The 20,119-nt window shown below is 51.8% G+C and overlaps 5 protein-coding genes across 5 annotated transcripts; 4 read left to right on the top strand and 1 right to left on the bottom strand.

The window, feature by feature from the left end:
- Positions 1-3,363: 3,363 nt before the first annotated feature.
- Positions 3,364-4,311, top strand: J4E83_003020 (uncharacterized protein; the record flags this gene model as incomplete). Its single annotated transcript, XM_049329960.1, has 1 exon — positions 3,364-4,311. The coding sequence occupies one exon, from the start codon at positions 3,364-3,366 to the stop codon at positions 4,309-4,311; it is 948 nt and encodes a 315-aa protein (XP_049190456.1).
- Positions 4,312-6,767: 2,456 nt separating this feature from the next.
- J4E83_003019 (uncharacterized protein) lies at positions 6,768-8,332 on the bottom strand (the record flags this gene model as incomplete). The annotated part of the gene is made up of 2 exons (XM_049329959.1): positions 6,768-7,578; positions 7,626-8,332. The coding sequence occupies 2 exons, from the start codon at positions 8,330-8,332 to the stop codon at positions 6,768-6,770; spliced, it is 1,518 nt and encodes a 505-aa protein (XP_049190455.1).
- Positions 8,333-11,463: 3,131 nt separating this feature from the next.
- On the top strand, positions 11,464-12,793 carry J4E83_003018 (uncharacterized protein; the record flags this gene model as incomplete). Its single annotated transcript, XM_049329958.1, has 3 exons — positions 11,464-11,851; positions 11,904-12,323; positions 12,375-12,793. The coding sequence occupies 3 exons, from the start codon at positions 11,464-11,466 to the stop codon at positions 12,791-12,793; spliced, it is 1,227 nt and encodes a 408-aa protein (XP_049190454.1).
- A 1,222-nt stretch (positions 12,794-14,015) lies between these two features.
- On the top strand, positions 14,016-16,521 carry J4E83_003017 (uncharacterized protein; the record flags this gene model as incomplete). The annotated part of the gene is made up of 2 exons (XM_049329957.1): positions 14,016-14,154; positions 14,240-16,521. 2 exons carry the CDS (start codon positions 14,016-14,018, stop codon positions 16,519-16,521), a joined length of 2,421 nt encoding a protein of 806 aa, XP_049190453.1.
- Positions 16,522-16,874: 353 nt separating this feature from the next.
- Positions 16,875-19,335, top strand: J4E83_003016 (uncharacterized protein; the record flags this gene model as incomplete). The annotated part of the gene is made up of 2 exons (XM_049329956.1): positions 16,875-16,882; positions 16,986-19,335. The coding sequence occupies 2 exons, from the start codon at positions 16,875-16,877 to the stop codon at positions 19,333-19,335; spliced, it is 2,358 nt and encodes a 785-aa protein (XP_049190452.1).
- Between the last annotated feature and the right edge of the window lie 784 nt (positions 19,336-20,119).

Here is a 20,119-nt window from a genome sequence, read left to right as displayed (position 1 = left end):
CCAACATTAGCGTAAAGTCTTGGAGTCATCGCTTTGCGACAGCAAGTCCGGTCAGTGACAGGCCATACAGAGAGACCCTAGCGAACAGAAGTTACGCCTCTGATCTACTCGATGCCTTTTTAGAAGACTCCGAAAGTTCTACACCCTGTTGGAATGTGGAAGTGTTGAGAAAATTCTGTCAAAAAGAACTTCCTGCTTCAGCCTCAGCTCCACATCCTGAGAATGTAATACATCAGAGAGCGTGGTACTGGCATGCATCTTCGCACGAGAGTGATCATATTGGGTGGATACCTATCTCAGACCTTGGCCATGAGATGTGGAATAAGGTAAATGAATGCGTGATATAATACCTGAATGCTTCACGCTAATCATTGTCTAGCAGTATTTCGGCGACAGCCAAGCTTCCCATAACCGGCACCTCGTGTAAGCATGTCTGTCATGGATATCGCTCACGTGATTCACTGATCGTCTACGTAGATACATCCCCCACCTAAATTACCAGGCTTTTTCGGCGCTTGCTAATAGTGTATCCTACCGCCATGTGGGAGCATTGCGAGGTTTCATGTCTAATTTCGTCACCCGCAAGATGTCGTTAAGTGTGACAATCTCTGTAAGTCATCAAACATGTCACGATGGTAGTGTCTTACGCGTTACCAGCCATCAGGATTCTGCATGGAGCTCTCTCTTCCTTTCCTCGCGCTACGGGAGCTTCGTTCCGCGGACCAAGGCGAAGACGACATTGGAAAAGACCCAAGCCACTGGACTGACCTATCTTTTCTTAGTTTACTGGATTCCAAAACACGATCAAACCACAATCGTCTGACAATACGAGAGGCCACGATGTCTGTCATGATCTGTGGTGCAAATGAGTACACATGGACAGGATATGCTTTCAGGAATAGCAGACTAGCCAGTGAAGAGATCAGCGCCGAATCTGACGGCGAACTTTCCGACGACGAAGACATCGAGAATATGCCCGTGGAAGATCTGTTCGTGACTGGCGATAGCAACAGAAGGGAATGTGTATTGGCCCACAACGACTTGATTCGTGATCCACGGATTTATTTTCTCCGCTGCCTTGAGCTTCGCATCCTTATGGTCCTCGAGGAGTGGGCATATATCGTTCGTGTCGTTGAAAACTGTTCACACCCATCGGTAAGTGATATTTCTGCATTCCACAGAGACGCCCACTAATTTTGATACGCACTCAGAGCAAACGTGTACATCCCGATGTCACCAGATACTCATCTGTTGATCAAGAGCATTGGTATAGACTGCAAGATTGTCTCGTTGGTCTACGTCAGACGATTTCTGAAACGATCGGCGCCTGGGAAAATTTTGTGCAGCCCGGCGGGGATCTAGCATTCTTTTCAGATCTGAAGCACATGAGAGCTCGGCTCTTCCTGAAATCCATCAAGACACATTTCGATGACTTGAAGGGTTTGAACAAAGCATTGGATGTGTTATACGCGTCTTGTATAGACCGCGACAAGTCGGCAGGTTCTCTACTCTTACACCTTGACGATTAACTAACTAGGGTAGTTTATGCATCGACTCGAACTTGATAGTAAATTATCACGTCAACAAGTTTCTGCGATCAACCTCAAAACCCAGCGGATTTCCACGAAGATTACTCCAATAAACAGAGAGAGCATGGTATCTGCTCGGACGACGGCCACCAAAACGAGAACTAATGTCATATTCATATGGGTAAGCTCGTCTGGTATCCCGATGCACGCAATGAACGTTACTAAAGAATCCATTTAGCTTGGTACTCCGGTTATCGTGACCCTTCAGTACTTTGCGACAGAAGATAGCATCTTCGGATTTGAGCGCAATGCGAAGACCTTCATTCTAACTCTCTGTATACTGGTGTTAGTATTCCCGCTACTGGCATATGCCATTGATCATGTGCAGAATATGTGCACCGCCTGGATCGAGAGGCTGGGGCGAAAGAAGAGATGGTCTCGTTCGCACAATATGGATGTGGAACTTTCTCATCCTGACCTTCTTGGGCTGGACTACGATCCGTACTCGGAGAAACGAAGACCCTAGCGAGACTGAAGCTCCTTTCCTATGGGGCACATTGATATCGGTTTAGCCAAGTCGAATTACGATCTTTACGTTAGAGACGAGCTCAACGCTCTATCTTGCATGCTCGATCATATTGATCCTAGGATAGAAAGTGACGGCGCACTTTCTGCGTCAGATGTTCGCTGTCGAATATCGTAGAGACCGTCTGAGTGAGACCTGTGGACTTTTGCTGATTCGCTTGCGCGGCAGTTGAGGCATCACGACCTACAGTAGCGCCGTATCTTTACAACGACGCCCGATGCCACTTGCAAGTCAGCAGCTCCAGCACGGCGCTGCTAGATGCGAGTATGAAGCAACGCCTCGTTAGCTTTAGATCCAGTTATTTCCAGGAAATAGCGAGCGCGGTGCGGAAGTAGACCCCGTTGCCTAGCGGCGATCTCGACGTCCCCCAGGGCTCTTCGCGTGGCCTGTCGCAATCACCCACACGACGCGACTGCCTTTCTGTCGCGTACGTCGCGATACTTCCATAAGCCACCACATCTCCTTTGCGACACACCAAAAGTGACTCAGGTGTGCCATAGCAACAAAAACGCACCTACAGGCGCACAAGGATGACGCCTCCTAACTGTGCCGCAATCCATCGCACCCATCGCGCCCAGCGCCGCTCGTTGCAAGCACAACCCAACAGCCTCCTTCTCCTCTTCCTCCGCATTGTTGCGTCGACACTCTCGGACAACTACACATGATGTCGCAAGCTTTCTATAGTCACCCTCTGGCTTACTTGTGAATCTAGCATACTGCGTGCGTCACCGATGCCGTTCGCAATCAGCGCTCCACGTTTCTTCGCTGTACGACAGTTCATACGATCAATCCACTGCGTTCCTCCATCCTCGCTACGATCTCCGACCACACATTACTTGTTGATGCAAAAGGTGGATACGATGCTGCGGCTCATGCTACATGCCAGCCCCCGCCTGCTTGCCGCCGCAGTCCACGACCGTCATCATATACTGCTGCAATGGTCTATTCCTTCACATACGACCATAGGATCATGAAAATTAGGCTTCCCGTCCGCTCAGCCATATACAAGCATGATACCGGCGGATTAGTAGTTAGGTGGGTGACCACTAGCGAATCCCCGCTGTTGTATGTTTTTGCCATTTTTTGCACCGTGGAACTTACCGCTCTTTTTTGCCAAACCGAGCGAGGAATGGACAAAGCGCAGGCGTGGGCTTATGATTACAAGGCAGTTCGTTCTCCTACAGCGCACTTACAGGCGAAGCATACCCTGAAGTGTGGAACGTTTCTCAACCTCAACCCAACGCCGCCATGTCATATCACGACAGCTTTGAACTACCCAGAGAAGATGAGCACAATGTCAGCCCTGCATGGTTTGAGCGACAGAAGCAGCGTCCTGTCGAGAGCCATGACCCGAGCCTTCGCGACTGGCTTGCTACGGAGGTCGACGCATTGAAAGCATACCACGATGGCCACATTACTGCAGATGAGGCGGCATTATCCATGACACACCCACTGTCCACCTCGCCTGTACCAGCATTAGGAGGCTATGCTGATCATCTCCTGGCTGTTGATAACCTATGGGGAGTTATCATAGACGCTCTCATGGAATGGCCATCCACACGTGTCCCGGAGATCTTTACGCTACTGGATGCGATCGCGAAGGCGCCGGGTAAGATCCACAAAGGCGAGGCTCTTAACCATGTGGGAGAACAGCTCACATGGGCAAAATTCCCGTACTTTGGCATGGCCTGGGACGAGAGCACTGGCGCAGACATCCAGCCAGGCCAAATTTGCCGGCAGTATTCCGACGCAACCTTGCTTGCATTGGCACGGAAATCTTATCTAAAGGGAAAAGATATCGAAGCCCAGTTGGTTGCGAAGCACGTGTTGAAGATGGATGAGGCTATGATTAAACTCATCATCCGAGCGCTCGAGAAAGAAATCGACCAGAGCGACGAGCAGCTTGCCACAGATGAAGCTACTGCCTACGATCAAATCAAGCTGGACTTTCACATTCCCGCCGTCTCATTTATGCTCAAGTACAATGGGCGCAAAATCTACGACAAAGTTGTGACGAAGGGATTAGGGGATTGGTCAAGGGGTCAAATACCAGACGAAGCAAGGGAATTCCAGAATGGAGCTGAGCGATGGTCGTTTTGGAGGAGACGTTTGGAGGAGTTGTCTCAAGGAGATTTCGATGACGAGGTAAAGGCCGCTGCACAGGCAAGCTTGGAGTACATGTCATCGGTCGTTTAGCATTACGAGACTTCATGAATGAAGAGACTGCAGCACAGGTTATGACACGTACCAAGCGAGGGACGTTAGTTCGTTCGCGGTGGAACATTGTAGCTTTTTTGGTCTCTGGTGAACCACGGCGATTTCTGAAATACATGTGGGCGCATTCGAAGAAGTGCACGCTGTGAGATTGCAGCCTCTTCGCCGTGTAATCGCTGGCAATTGAGCGCAGGGTCATTGGCTCACCCGCGGTTCCTCGCGAAGCGCAAGCCTCCCGCTACCAAGAACAGCACCCTCGAGAATTTTTGGAGAATGTATGGCACAGTCAAAATCCCTGACTTCCAGCCATCGATTATCCCATCTCCCTTCACCACCTCCTTGCAGGTGACTTCCTTAAGAATGGTACGACTCAGCAGCGAGATGTCCACCCCGATAGCTACACCTCCCGCATCCGAGAGAGGCGCACGCTCGCCAACCCGGCCGGTCACCACCCCCGGTGGTGATGACAGTACTATGACCAGCGTTTTGGGAACACTGGCTATCATGTGCACCCTTTTCGCGCTCATTTTGAGCATTTACGTCACCCTATCCGGCACACCCGACGAGTCGCAGATATACCCTATCTGCTTGTTAGAACTACCAGTTGAGCGCCTACTCGCTCTTACTAGCCAGAGGAAGCACTAAGCATATACAGTTGTTCATGATAATCCTTGTAGCTACCTCCGCCGCTTTCTCGAAACTCGCCTCTGCCACACATCCAACGACCAATCGAGTATTCCTAGCTCTCCCTGTACCCCTCTTGGTTCACCTTGCCTCCTATGGCATCTATACTATTGTTCCCGATCCAGTCACACGCCTGCATGCGATATTCCTTGGGTTGCCCGTAAGCCTCGCCATATCAGACTGTCGCACGGTGTCCTAATGTCCGCAGATCCTTCTATTCCTGATTTCAATGCTAATTTTCAATGCTGTTTACCCTTCTCCTACTCCTCGAATCGAGGCAAGTCCGCTGAATCTGATGGTATGAGGCACAGTGAGAGAGGCATCTGCGTTCAGCTCCACATTTTGCGGATTCACGAAGCTGGTATTGCGGATCATGAGTGTTTATACGTCACACAATCTCGACAGGTTGTATGAAGAGCCATCTTTGTACTCACACTGGAAAGACGACGTACTGACAAGTGAGTCGATATGTATGTAGAGGTATTGGACGGCCGGTACACGTGGAGATTTCTCGCTACCAAATGGCATTACCTTGAAATCTCTTCTCATACCAGTTTCAAAAATTCCGTCGCGTTCGATTCTCCTGTGCCTTCACCAATCACAACTATTGTTTCTCACCCTATATCGAACTACGACGACATGACTCAGTCCAGATTTACCGGAAGCTGCGGCGCTCATCAACACGCCAGTATCAACGGCTCGTCACCTTTCCTCTCGTTGCCTGCTGAGCTTCGCGTGGAGATTTATCGATCCATCCTCGTATCATCGGGGCCTGTCGTGTTCCCTAGCGACGGTATCATCAGTTTTCGATCTTGCGATGGCAACCCTCGTGGTGTTGCCCTCTTACGCACTTGCACGCAATTCTACACCGAGGCAACGGATGTCTTGTATGGCGAAAACCAGTTCCGATTCATATCCGGGCGTATGGCTTGCAGCAGCCTACTTTGCCTCCCTCGATCCAGTTTCCGTTATCTCAAAGAGCTCACAATCCCGGCACCTTTCCGGGGATGTATTCGTCGCCCTCCTTTTCGGCGACAGCACTCGTCGAACGTATCTGACTACGATCTACAACCAGACTTCATCAATCCAAACCTCTGTCGGACGGATCTTCCGTCTAATCGCGCAATCCGTCAGCTTCTCAGTGCAATCGCCAACGCTCCGCATCTACAGCAGCTCAACCTGCTATTAGACAAACGCAGCGCGTACGAAAGAAACTATGAAGTTTCACTGTACAACTCGGTTTCTGGGCGATACCACGCCTTCATCAACAACGAGGATGTTTGGGAAGATCTAGCAGGTCTGTTGCGGATTAAGAAGGCCTTACGGGTCACAATCGTCCAGCACCACTATCCAGTCCCGCAATTCTTGTCCACAAAAGCAAAGCGATTCTTACGTGCTATGAGGTCTCGATTGGGGGTGTGGGATGTGCGTGATATAGATGAGTATAAGACAGATTACTCGTGGAACGACTATAAGACTATACCTGCGGCGAGGGAGGAGGACAATCCCGATGAATGGCTACGGGCGGTTCGAACTCTCTTCGAAGACTAGCGGTGTCACTCATAGTATCCACGGCTCCTGTGGAAAGTGCACGTTGGTGGAAAGTACTAGGCTCTTACCACGTTTCGCTGTCATACCGGAGACGAACGAGTCAAACAAGACTGGGCCCGTGAACAGCAGTCTTATATACTATGTTCTTAATTAAGCATCTACATTACAAGTCATTATCTATCCCAAGTATACCCAAAGTCGTGCTACACGAACAAAGGTCCGTACCCAGTTCCATCACCTCTTCCAATATCCGCCATCATCGGTTTCTCGTAAGCCACTCCATTGTTTGCCTCGCCCTCGGTAACTGGCAGCGGCATCTCCCTCCAGTGATCTTGAATCTTCTTCGCACTCTCCAAGAAGCGGTCTTGCAGCGCTGTGTATCCAGCTACGGCTAGCTGCCAGTCTCGCTTCTTGAACTCTCCGTTAATCATGACATGCCTGACGTCGCCTACGTTCGCGTGCAACATAATGGCAGCGATCGGATCGGTCCAGCCAAGTACAGTCGGAGCGCGCCCGTTCCATACCAGTAGGTCTGCTTTAGCTCCAGGTGCCAGGATACCAATGTCGGATCGTCGCAGTGCGAGCGCTCCGCTGCGAGTCGCGAGAAGGAAAGCCTGGTTGACAGACATGGGATTCTCGGCGGGAAGATGGCGTCGATCAACAACTTCGCGGTAGAGGATCTTCCTGACACTCTGGAGCCACAATCGCGCTTGTGTCAGTATATCCGACGAGAACGTGAAGTGTGTGTCGATGCCTAGAGCCACTTGGTCCATGATGAGGTGGCTGTTTGGGTGCAGATGACCGTAGTGCATCTCAGACTCTGGGGTGGTGGATATATAGTGATTGTACTGTCGCAGGAGTTGCGCGTCGGTCGCGCTGTGATAGCTGGCATGTGCGAAAACGATCGGGATGGATTGGTTGAGGAAGTCGAATTCGTGCAAGACCTCGGGGAAGTTTGGAGCGCCATAAACACCGCCATTTGCGTGCGTTGAAACTACGGATACGTTCTTCTCACTGGTAACAGTTAGTTATGTGCTCGTTCTCGTGGGGTGCGTACTAACATTGCTAGATCAAGAATTGTGCGCGTTTGGTTCCTGTTGGTGCTAGCGAAACCATCGTATGAGATGCCTAGCTTTGTAGGCGAGCTGTCAAAGCGCGCATCGTTGACCAAATCGCGGAAGAGGTCCACCTGCCCTTCGACGGTAAAGTTCGCGTAGTCTTGGAAGTAGTAGGCAAATTCAGTCCGAACACCGCTCTCGAACGTCGCGTTCAGCGCCGCCATAGCGTGCGCTGCGGACCAGGTGCAATGAGGGTAGTCCAGAATGGTAGTGACACCGCCATTCAGGGCCTCGTACAACCCGACGAGCTGTCCAATGTACACATCCTCGGGCGTGAAAAATGTATTGGCGGGCGAGTCGGTTCCATAGCGTTCAAAGTATCGCATCAAGGTCGTGTTCGATCCCAGGGTCTTGAAGGCCGTTTGCCAACTATGACGATGAGTGTCTATGAAGCCTGGGGAGATGATGTCGTTGGTGGTATCGACGACCTCCAGGTCAGCCGGCAGAGTTCCATTGTATGATCCAGAGAATACAGCGGTTATGGTGTCGTTCTCGACCAACACAGAACCGTTCCTGATAACATCGAGATGATTGGCAGAACTGTCCCAACCAATTACTGTCCCACCGGTAAACAGTGTTGCTGCCTTACCAAGCGAGACGCACGATGCGAACGCAAGGAGAGAAAGCCGGCCTGCACCACCAAAGATCATTCTGAAGGAGTTTGGTTAGACGTAACTTGGCTCTGCGGTTCCACCGCGACCAGCAACTTATACTCCATCGTCTACGCGATCTGATCTTTCGTCTGCTCGATCGTATCGTAGATGCCGACTCTTGGCCGACGCGTGTGAAAATTGTTCATCGAATTCATCGCTCTTCCACATTCGATGACGTTCAGCCAAGAACAGACCTTGGAAAAGCTTGGGAGAATCTTCACGATGGCCGCTTCGGCAGAGACGGAACACAACCGCTTAGGCCACCCGGAAGCAATGCCCGGTGGAGCTGGACCACAATGCAGTGTTTTCCGCACACGCCAGAGAGCGGTCAGCCTCTCTAGTGCAAAGGTCACATGCATCCAGCACTGGCCCTTCTCCTGAGTGCTTAAATACCGCTGTTCCCTCCTCTTTTATTCTGCATACTTACCTTCTTGCGATGACCCAGCTCAAAGATTGGGTTCATCTAACAGTCTCGTCTGCATTGCACAGCGCGGTATGGGACTGTTACGAGCTTCCTTCGGGGATCTCGGCGGGGCAATTTTTGCTGGTCTGCTTTCGAGCTTTTCATTGATTCCACTACCTTGGTGGTGGATTGAGGAAGAGTTGTCGTGGAATTGTGTGGGTGTGCGCGCGTGCGAAGATGCAGGGGTGACGGCTGAAGCTACTCCCCGCGACAAAAGCTCGCGAAGGTTTCGCTGCGTTGAGCTATAACGGAGTAAGGTCGTAAATGTACGTAGTGACAGAAGACGCGAACGCACATAACTAGTGATCTAGCGAAACGGTCGCGGGCTTTGTGGCTTTGTACCTGCCAACTGGGTGTTGCTTAGCTAGGCGCTGCCAGATGGGGCGCCCATCGGTATCTCGAGATCATTGTGCGACCACCAAACCTTTGACGACTGTACGCGCACCTCTACGTCTGGCAGTATGGGCTGAAGGCCAATGAGCAAGCGTGTTCCATGATCTAAGATAAGCTTTGCAGTTGGGGTCGTGGTTCTGTCTCGAATACTGCGACATGCGACCAACTGGAATGCGCCGAGCCTGCAGCGCATGCACCACCCGAGGCCAATAACGACTTCACCTTCGCAAAGGACCGACCTACCCGAATGCCAGTCGCCTGATCTCCTCTACTCTCGCGATGTAGTGTTGCCGCATTGCCGTATTGCCGCCTTTATCCAAGCTGCATCCTTCATAGGCGCGCGTATTCTTCGAGGAGTCAGATGACGTATGAAGGAGATCTTATACAGGCGTTCCGGTATCTCGGCACCTCCTTGTAAACGCACTACTAATGCTCAAGTTCTCTAAGTGCTTGAATTCACCAGAAGATTATTCCAACTGCAACAAATCGCACATCCGAACATGAAAGACGCCTTACCATCAAATCGCGTAACGCTCGAAGTCCACAACAACATACCGTGGCGGTACTTTTACATACCCGGCCTATATGCAGTTCTTCTTGGAGGTCTCACGTTCTCTCACTCGTTTGATTACTGGACGATGGACCCTTATCCAGGTAAGGCCATCGGTTGCTCGAACATTCTCGCCGGCGTTCTGGGTACGGTCCTAGTCTACATTGGTATCAGTGCTTGCATGGGCTGGTACTTCTTCAAGGATACGTATTTTCGACGTGCCGTCGGAGTAGATCCGGCAATAGTTGACGTTTCCGGGATGATCAACGAGGAAAGATTCTGGAGAAGCATTATACAACGCTACCCATGGCGCTATGCACAGAAGCTTGGTCTATCGCTAGTCATTCTCGCTCTCTTCATAATAGCTTATGGAGCGGACATGCATCGCATGAACCCTGGATCGACAGACTGGCCAACGGTCCTTCCGATTCGATTTGGTATAATGCTAGCCATTATCCTCAAACTTGCGGGCCTCGTCCTCTGCATGGGATGGCATGTATTCAAAGATATAAAGACAGGCGATACAGAAAATCAAGAAGAATTAGGACCTCATAGGACTTACAATGTCTCGACGTTGGGTTCCCCGAATGTCACAACCTTCGCCAACCCCTTCACTCATCCATACTTGAGCGCTGTTCCTCCTACAGTATGTACTGGTTGTACATTGTATGGTGCTTTCGGTTTCTCGGGCGTACTTACTCCTGGCGGGCCGATGGCTGTACGCCCTTTCGTATCATTGGCAATCGCTACTTGCCTGAGCATTTTTCTAGTTGTCTTCGAATTCATGTACAATTACAAAAACCGTGTTTCCGCCATGCAGGAAAGAATGACTGAGATCGATATGCGCTTAGGAACGGATAGCGACAGGTCTGGAAATGTGGAAGAAAGGACTCAGCACTCGCGCACGACCTGACTTGTATCGCTATGGAGTCAAGGGAGGCCATGCTGGACTTCGCGAATAACTGTGGATCGTCTGCGCACTAATTAAATGGTCATGAAGAGGCGGACTGCTTCTACACTGTTCATGGCGAAGACATTCGATGTGGGCATATCATGGGAAGTACACAGAGTAGGAAATGCAACTCATGATCAAACCACAGTTCCACTTCGTGGAAACAGGATAGTCTGCATACTCAAGTATTGAGGTCAGTTCGGGCTGGAATAGACGCAGTAGTAGTGGTAACTCGTGATCACCTGGGCGAGACAGATTGAGCAACCATTTGGTAACGGCCAGCTAAGCGCTGCTAGACAAACGCGGCGAGCACTCAAGTCTTCGGCGCGACCTACCTAGAGATGGTAATATAGTACGACTCCAGATTTGCGAAAGCAGACACGTCGCAGACGTACGCTTGGATGCTTGCAGAAGCCTCGGCCGAGCTCCATCTCAGCACGCTAGCTGTCATCGCGCGCTGTAGCCCGCACCCGCCGAGAGCGTACATCGCTTTCGTTTTGGCCTGCCTATGCGTGAAACTTAAAGGATGATTTTCATGGCTGGAGTTCTTAGTTGGAGTTTCATTGCCAATGTTTAGACTTTGTCACGATGTGCGACGTGAGGGGCAGTACCCGATGTCGACACCGAATGGCAATCACCCCGCACGCCCGCACGTCCGGTGCCGCAGATCATGTACCGGTATATAGATGTACCAAAAGTACATACCGACAGCACCTACTGTGTTACCGAATACGCGAAGCACTTCTTCTGTACCTCTATAATATCTCACCATGCCGCTGCCCACTGAAGTCGTCCAAAACCTGAAGCAGACTGTTGATGCAGCCTGCGCGGATCCAAAGACATCTATCCCAGGCACTAGCGTCGTTGTTGTAGGGAAAGATGGCGAAGAACTCTTTGCGCACGCCGCTGGTCACCGTGGGGTTGCAAGCAACGAGAATATGACTCTCGACAACGTGTTTTGGATTGCATCTTGCACTAAGATGATCGCAGGGCTGGCCTGCATGCAGCTTGTTGAGCAAGGACAACTACACTTGGATGATGGAGACGAGATAGAGAGATTGGTTCCGGAGCTGAAAGAGACGAAAGTATTGCAAAAGGACGGTAGCCTGGTGGACAAGAAGAGGAAGATAACACTGAGGATGCTCTTAACGCATACCGGTACGAGGCCGTCCTCGCAAAGTTGAATCCTCTCACTAATCATGACCCACAGCTGGCTTTGGCTACACATTCTTCAACGAATCTCTGTGTGCCGTATTGGACGGGTTTGATGAGTTCTCCGGAGACGTCAAGGACATACTTCAGCCGTTGACTTTTCAACCGGGCGAGGGCTGGCAGTACGGCGTAAATATCGACTTCGCTGGCCTGGCTCTCGAACGCAAGACCGGCATGTCGCTAAACGACTACTGCTTGAAGAACATCTACGAACCGCTAGGGTTGAAGAACATAACCATGTTCCCCAACGAGGATATGAAGAAGCGGCTGGCGTCCATGCATCAACGAAACCATAATGGCAGCTTGGTCGAGCGAGACCATCTACTCCTCAAGCCCTTGAAAGCTTCGAGCAACGAGATTGGCGGCATCCTGAACAGCGGAGGCGCAGGTGCTTTCGCAACACCATCAGACTATGCGCGTAAGTTGCCCATAAAGCAATATGTATACGACACCACTGACAGAGTTTAAGAAATCATCGCAACGCTCCTCAACGACGGCAAGTCGGCCAAGACCGGCGTCCAACTTCTCAAGAAAGAGACGGTAGACCTCATGTTCACGAATCAGATATCACAGTTCCCCGACTTTGGTCGTCAGGGAATCCCAGCGGCCAAGCCTGACCTCACAAACGCTATTCCAGACATATACCCAGTGGAGGGTAAGCCTCCTCAAGGCTGGGGTCTGACGTTCATGCTGTCCAACGGAGGCCCGACTGGTCGGTCCAAGAGTACTGGGTTCTGGGCTGGGCTCCCGAACTGCTGGTGGTGGTGTGACAGAGAGAAGGGAGTCGGCGGGATCGTTTGCAGTCAGATCCTGCCGTTTGGCGATCCCAAAGTGCTTGGATTGTGGTTCGACGTTGAGACGCAGATCTACAAAGCCTTGGGGGCTTGATCGTATGTCATGTTGGGTGACTCTGCTTATGCAGTCGGTCCGTTTTGTTTTGTCGGATTCGGCCGGATGGACGTGATCGTCATTGTCTTCATATCGAAACTCGCGTCAAATTGCACCCTGAGGACCGGCCGATCTCCTTGCTCTCTTGGTGCACTCTTTGAGAAACGTCAAAACCGTAATGTTGGGTCGAGAAACCTTGAGTTATGCTCTGAGTGTAGTGCACATCGCACCCCCACATCTTTTTTAGCGTCATGTGTGGCATACAGGGTTGCATATGGGGGAGAGATAAGCCATGAATCGATACGGCGCATGAACATGCAAAGAACCTGTCGTTCGAGCTGCGATTCGAGCGGTATTTCGTGCTGGCAAAGACGTTGAAAGCCGTCCGTGGCTGCCTGTGTGGGCCGATCCGATGCTCGTTCTCCGTAAGTAGCCTGCCTCGAAAGTTTCGGAACAGTCCGATCGCCAGTCGAGGGACCAATTATAACATGGATGGCTGCAGGCTCAGAGAATAGTGCCTAGGTCAGACCGAGCGTCCGGTACAAGCTGTCCCGTGAGCTGTCTGGATGCCGTTACAATGGAAGAGGCAGTGCTTCCTTTGGGGAGAAACAGGCAACTCAAGACAAGGAACATATGATGGAATAGCTTCGATCGACAGAAGCGGCCGTGCAGCATCCATAATCGTCAGTGATGAGCCGGACTGAAGCTTGCGTTGAGCATCGTTGTGCCCTGCCACGCGTTAGCTTTCCCCGCATTTCTGTGTTGGGATGTGGGTCCTAGCCGGCGACGCGGGGTGTGCATATCAGCAACGCACTTGCCTCTTTGCATAAGCAGACCTCTCGTGCTTTTCCCTCTTTTCGACTGACAATCCGAGCAGCAGCCATGAACTTCGTGGACGTGCAACCAAAGTCGTTCCTCGATTATGCCTGGACGTCGCCATCTTCGGGGGCGATGGCAGCCACCAAACCGTCCAAAACGAGTCGGAAACAGAACAGATGCTGCGACCAATGTCGAAAAGGGAAAAGAGCGTGCGACGCCGCAATTCTAGAAGACACTCTTTTAGAAACGAGCAAATCTGGAGCAACCCCTACGGTGTTCCATTATAGTGGTAAGACATGCCTTCGTCGATGGTACCTAATGCGCAAGCTAACCTGTCAGACGTTTATGGGCCGCTAGCTTCGTGCGGTAATTGCGAGAAGACAAAAAAGAGCTGCACATTCGAATGGCTGCGCTCACAACGCGTATCGCAAGCTTCGCAACCAGTGACGACAACTTCACCGCCAGCGAAAAGGCGCCGCACAAGAAGCAATTCGACCAGCCGAGCACAGAAGCCAAACCTATCGTGCCAATCCAGCACAACCGTGAGACTAAAAGAAGACCGGCATCCGCACGGCGATGACCTTCTGTCCCATACCACGCCTGTGGAATTGGGCGTGACGTTCGCAGATTTTCCGTGTGGCTCATCCATGTTCACCACCGATCCTACAATCGCATTCTTTGAAGAACCATCGCAAGTATTCGAGAAAGAAGGTACCGGAGATGAACCAGAACTCGCTGGAGGGTTTGCCGAAGAAAGCTGGACTATACTCGGTTGCGACTCTGGCAGAGGCTCGTCTCTGAAGACAACATCGGAGATCAGCGATGATAAGCTCGAACGCGACAGCCCCTCTGAGAGTCAGGACACCAGCAGCATAAGCCCAAGTAATCCGCCTTCTACCATATCGGATGGAACGGTCGCTCGTACTAGTCTCAAACGGCGACGCTCTAGCTCCTCAGCATCAATCTCAAACGGTGCGCAACCTTACCCAGTGATATCATATGCCAGCGATCTTCTTTCATCAAGCAACAATGCGTATCTGACTGAAAGCCTGCTGAGGATCTATCATGATAGTTTCGAAAACGCACTTGCATGCTGGGTCACAGAAAGAACCTGTCCCTACAGTGCAAAATCGGATAACCTGCTAGCCACAAACGCTAAGCCTGATTGGAATCGAATCTATCACAGAGTGGTGCGCCTCGATAGGCTAGCTTCAGCCATCAGAGGGCGCAAGCTTACTCAAACGGAAGACCGCGCAGCATCTAGAGCTCTAGACTTGGCGGTCTTTTCCTTTGCTTCACAATGGGCACAGTCCAGTCCCAGAAGCAGAACGAAGTACCCGTTCCACAGCACCTCGACCGATGGTGGCAGTAGCGTTTTTGATAGTATCGAGGACGAATGCGCACCGGCTGGCGTGAACTTTGATCGTACCCTACAGATATCAGCGTGGCATGAGGCCCGCAATGCACTGCAAAAAGCCGGTGAAGTGGAGTCCTTCCGGGTGGTACTTGCACAGATCATTTTCGCCCTGACACAACGGCCTGTGGAGGCAGACGGGGCTCAGGATGAGCAGAACGCTCTTTCGAAGACTGAGCTACTGGCGACCGACGCCTGCACGGAAGTCCCGATGGAACAGACCCCTATGCTTTCGACCGATCAGGACGTCGATGAGTGCGCGGATCTGATGTCGAAGTTGGATCTCGCTATTGAGTCCGACGGACCTCCTGTACATCTTGAATCAGGCCTTCGACTCATTCACTCCTTGAGGTCGCGCATGACCATGTCGAGAGAAGCGCGATACAGCAACCCCGGACCAGGGCGCTCTGCACGGCAACGACGCTCGCCCGTTGTGCGTCTTGAAGACGCCGATCGTGCGACAGTGGACCTTCTGTTCTGGGTCGGTGTCATGTTCGACACGCTATCAGCAGCCATGCACAAACGACCACTGGTGGTATCGGATGAAGATAGCGATGTAGTCATGAGCGAAAGCATGCAGATTGAGCACTCGGCCCAACAAGCGGCAACACCTTCCTCAACAGACGATGGACTGTGGGACGACTACTTGTTTTCTCGGCAACAGCAGAATCCAGAACATGCGCCCACAAGATGGCCATGCTCATTCGATGAAGCCGCAGCTGCGTTGTGTGACGCAGCCCCGGTCAAGGTGTTGCTGTTCAGAAGAGTCTGTCGGATCCAGACGCTTCTCACAAGAAATGCACGAGGCGCGAAGGTAGAAGAGGCTGTCAGTGCCGCAATGGACGTGTGTAACCACTGGGATGCGCTGTATGCGCCCTTCGTCCGAGACTGCATACAGAACCACGACCGCCTTCCACCACGCGTCCAATCATGGTACGTATGCGTCACCGGACACTGGCACCTTGCGACGCTCCTTCTTGCGGACTTGATGGAGGTGGTAGACGAATCTGAGCTTGGACTTGAGGAAGCCACACATCAACGGAATATTAGTGCCTTCATCGCGAAATTCCGCGAGAACCAATGCCGGGTCCTATCAGACCTAGCGAGCTGTGCATGCCCGCGAGAAGACGCATCGTTCGCACAGTCCGAGTTCCATTTCGCAGTCAACGAAGGTGCACTGCTGACGGAGCCATGGACTGTAGTGTTGATTCGCGCGTTCGCCAAGGCAGGCGTACTGTTGCTTGAGTCAGATACTCTGCTGCCGTCAGACCTGGATCGAGAGGATGCTTTTCAACGCGCGGATGCTTGTATTAAGGCGTTATGGTTTTTGGGTAGAAAATCGGATATGGCCCTTTCGGCGGCGAATATCTTGGGAGAGGCGTTGAAGCTGCGACGCAAAAGTGCGCAAGATCGGGTTAGCGATATGAGCGTCTTTTTGGAGAGTGAGCTGTGGCATGATTTGGAAGGGGCGTTCGAGGTGGACTGTGAACTATAAGCCAGCCACAATGTACTATTTTCGTGACCATGATGCGCAACTTGACAAGATGAGGTGGAAGAATGAGTACTGAGATGGATCGAGCCCTGGGAGGATGCCCAAATGGCGCTTAGACTGAAAAGGCAAATCACGTGTTCTCGCGTCGCGCAATGGAACTTTGGAAGGAGCGATAAGGAGATTGGCGACGGTCGACCGCGCCACATTCCATTAGTACGACTGCTGCTGCCATCTGGACCAGCGTGCGATGTCCAACTGAGACTCGCTACATAGCAGATGTGCCCACCGTCTACCTAGCATCAGCTGCCCCAGCCTGCCATACAATCCTCGCCAATCGCGCTAAGACGCGTCCACGGATGCAACGGTCTGCTAGCCGACCTCACATCTTCCCCACACCTACGTCATGGGCCTTCCAGCGTACGCCTCCAGACCAATTGGGATTTGAGCTCCTACTGATACCAGAACAGGTTATGGGACACGATTAAGAAGCACGAAGAAAGCGTACCCGTCGCGCAGCTCGCCGAAGAGCATCACCGGCGTCATGGCAGATCACTCCGCATTGCTGTCGACGAGGCCGATTGGCGCTTCAACAACCTCACGGTGCAGCAAGTCTACACCATACGGGAGACCTCCAACGAGTACGCCTACCAAGGCATCGAGAAAGCCATGTTCTACCGTATCTGCCGCCTCCTCACCCTAAACATTCAGCTTATATTCGTCTTCGATGGCCCCGGTCGACCTTGGAAGCGGGGAAAGCGAGGTGGAGGACGGATAAACTACGAAGAGCAGCGCTTGCTCAAGGAGATGCTGCAATACTTTGGGATCCCATACCACGAGGCCCCAGGAGAGGCGGAGGCGGAGTGCGCTCGTCTGCAGATTTTGGGTATGGTTGACGCGGTCTGGTCGCAAGACTCTGATTGCCTCATGTTTGGCTGCACCCTCTGGCTACGGGATCACCGTGTTGCGAAAGAAAAGGGCACAACAGACAGATCCAAGGAGAACACCAAGAAGAATGGGAAATACGCCAACGTTGTACGAGCACACGACCTTAAAGAGAAATATGGCCTAGACCGAGAAGGGCTGGTGCTTTTTGCCATGCTTGTAGGTGGGGACTACGACGTGAAAGGTCTACCACAGTGTGGGCCGGCTCTAGCCTTGCAGGCAGTCAAGCAAGGACTCGGTCGGCGGCTTTGTGCCTGTCGAGATCAGATGGAGTGCGGCATGTGGACTGTGGAGCTGGCCATGTTCCTGGAGCGGAGTGCTCGCGGGCGCGCTATCGAAATCCCGCCAGCCTTCCCAGACTTCAAGACCTTACAGAAGTACTACAAACCGAAAGTCACCAGCGACACAGATTTACTTAGCAAGTCGCGCCTCAACCTTGACTATCTTCGCCCGATCCAGGAGCTGAAGTTGCTTACACTTACCAGCGAGCGCTTCAACATATGGGGACGTTTATACATGAACTGGGTTGGGCCTGTGCTGCTGACACGAAGCCTGATAGCAAGAGATCCATCTCTATCGCAAGAACTGGTCCACGGCATCAGGCTCACAAAGCAAAAAGCGAAGAAGACCGACAACGAACTGACCATGCGCACTTTCGAACGTAAGCTTACCTTTTCACCCTTTGGCGTCACTACCCTGAGCAGAGCCGACTTCGAAGGTGAGCGCTTAGGGTGCTGGAATGGAGACAAGCAGACCTTGTTTGACCCAGAGCATCGTGTCGAATGCGAATATCCCGAGTACTGGCTGCGTAAAGTTCTTCCGCCGGACGTACTGGAACCGCCCCCTGCACCACCAAAGCGTACGCCAAAACGCAAGCGACCAATAGCTGAAGTTGGGGAAGACGGCGAAGCCTCAGGCACAGCTAAGCGAAAACGTACGAACAAAAGAGACGATATATCCGCTACCCGGGCTACATACAGTGCATCCCCCAGGAAATCCAGAGGACCAGCTGCAAAGGCCAAGTCTCAAGATACGCAAATGACGCCCACAGCACAAAAGATCTTCGATTATATTGCACTCTCGGACTCTGAAGATGAGGGTGGGCTTTCTCTACCAGCCAACGCTCGCTCTCAAGAACCTGCATTGAATCAGCCGACGACATCTCATATCATCGATCTTGGTTCGCCTGAGCCGTCAGATCAGGAGAACGATTCACCCGTTTCGGATCCTTTCCGAAATCCTGTAGCAAACACATTGCCATTCCATATCCCAGATGAAGAAGACGAAGAGCTGCAGTTAGCTTTGCGGCTAAGCATGCAAGATCAAGGCGCCAAGATACCCCCAATACAAAGGCCTTCCACTTTACCGTCTTCGAATAGTGGCAGATACGAAAGCATCTTCGCAATGAGAGAAGCCGGCAGAGATGTACACGGGGCCTCTGTACCTGCTTGGTCGCTTGATGAAGCACTGAGCGCGGCCGTGCCCTCCAGAGCTTCTCAAAATCCCCGACGAGTGGAGAATGAATCGCGCATATCAAGCATGCCAATGAGGGGTGTTCACGCAGGTCTTATAGGAAGGGAACCAGTCGACCTACCTGACTGGTCGCGCCCTCCCCCGCGCGCTAATCTATTACCAGTGTCTGCAACGCTACCTTCGAATCCAAATACAGAAGATCAAGTTACACCATCTCCTGCACCTACCGCAGCTGAGATACGCGCTGCTCGGCTTCGACACTTCGCAACGACACCTCCCGACCCTGCCAAGGACGCAAACGAGCCACGTACTTCTTCGTTTGCTGTCATGCCAAACAAACAACCAACAAGTACTTATAAGGTGCCAGTGGGGGTTGAGTGTATTGATCTGACGGATGACTGAGCAGTAGATTTGTCTCCACTCATCATTCACATGTTATATACCAAGTACACCCACTGTTACCACTGTTATACGAGCTATACACGAATAAGTGAAAGCTCTGTCGGTTGAATGCTTACATGCATAGCATCACACATCGCCTGGGCTAAACAGCTCGAAGGTGAATGGCTGTGGCTACTGGACTCCCTCTGCGATCATTCAATGCAACCAGGAGTTCTCCTGTTCGTTGGTGGCAACGCAGAGCCATGGAGGATAAATGGGCTACCCAGTAGTCTAAATGCGTTTATACAACTATAGACCTCAACCGAACATGGACTCATCATCTGCCACATACCAAGACGTTGTTGACCGCGTACTCGCCGTCTCTACACCCACGGAAGCACCACGGGATGAGCCGACGTGCTTTGTCTGTGGTCGAGAATATGGAAGCATCGGTGCAGGCGTCGAGACACATCTGGACTTCCTCAGCCAACTACCGGGAGCATACAGGAAGACCTTCCTCGAACAAACTGTCGAACCAATCCGGACACCATGTGGACATGTTTTCTGCCTTTCTTGTCTGAGTGTGTGGTTCAAAAGAAAGCGAAGATGTCTTTGCCCCATGTGTCGCGAGCCGATTGAGATTCCTTTTCTATATGAATTAGAGAACACAGACGACGGTCGGCACGATGTCGGCATCCAGGGCCTCTCCCTAGCCCTCCATATACCAACATCTTTGGCAAAGGAGACATTTCGAATCATCAGCCTGCAGACTCGAGAACTGCTCACCACTACCGCGCCGATGCCG

The sequence above is a fragment of the Alternaria metachromatica genome (assembly GCF_023757995.1).
Source record: "Alternaria metachromatica strain BMP 0045 chromosome Unknown scaffold_5, whole genome shotgun sequence".
Lineage (NCBI taxonomy): Eukaryota > Fungi > Ascomycota > Dothideomycetes > Pleosporales > Pleosporaceae > Alternaria > Alternaria metachromatica.
The sequence above is the reverse complement of the archived record's forward strand: the minus strand, read 5'-3'. Positions and strand labels throughout refer to the sequence as shown.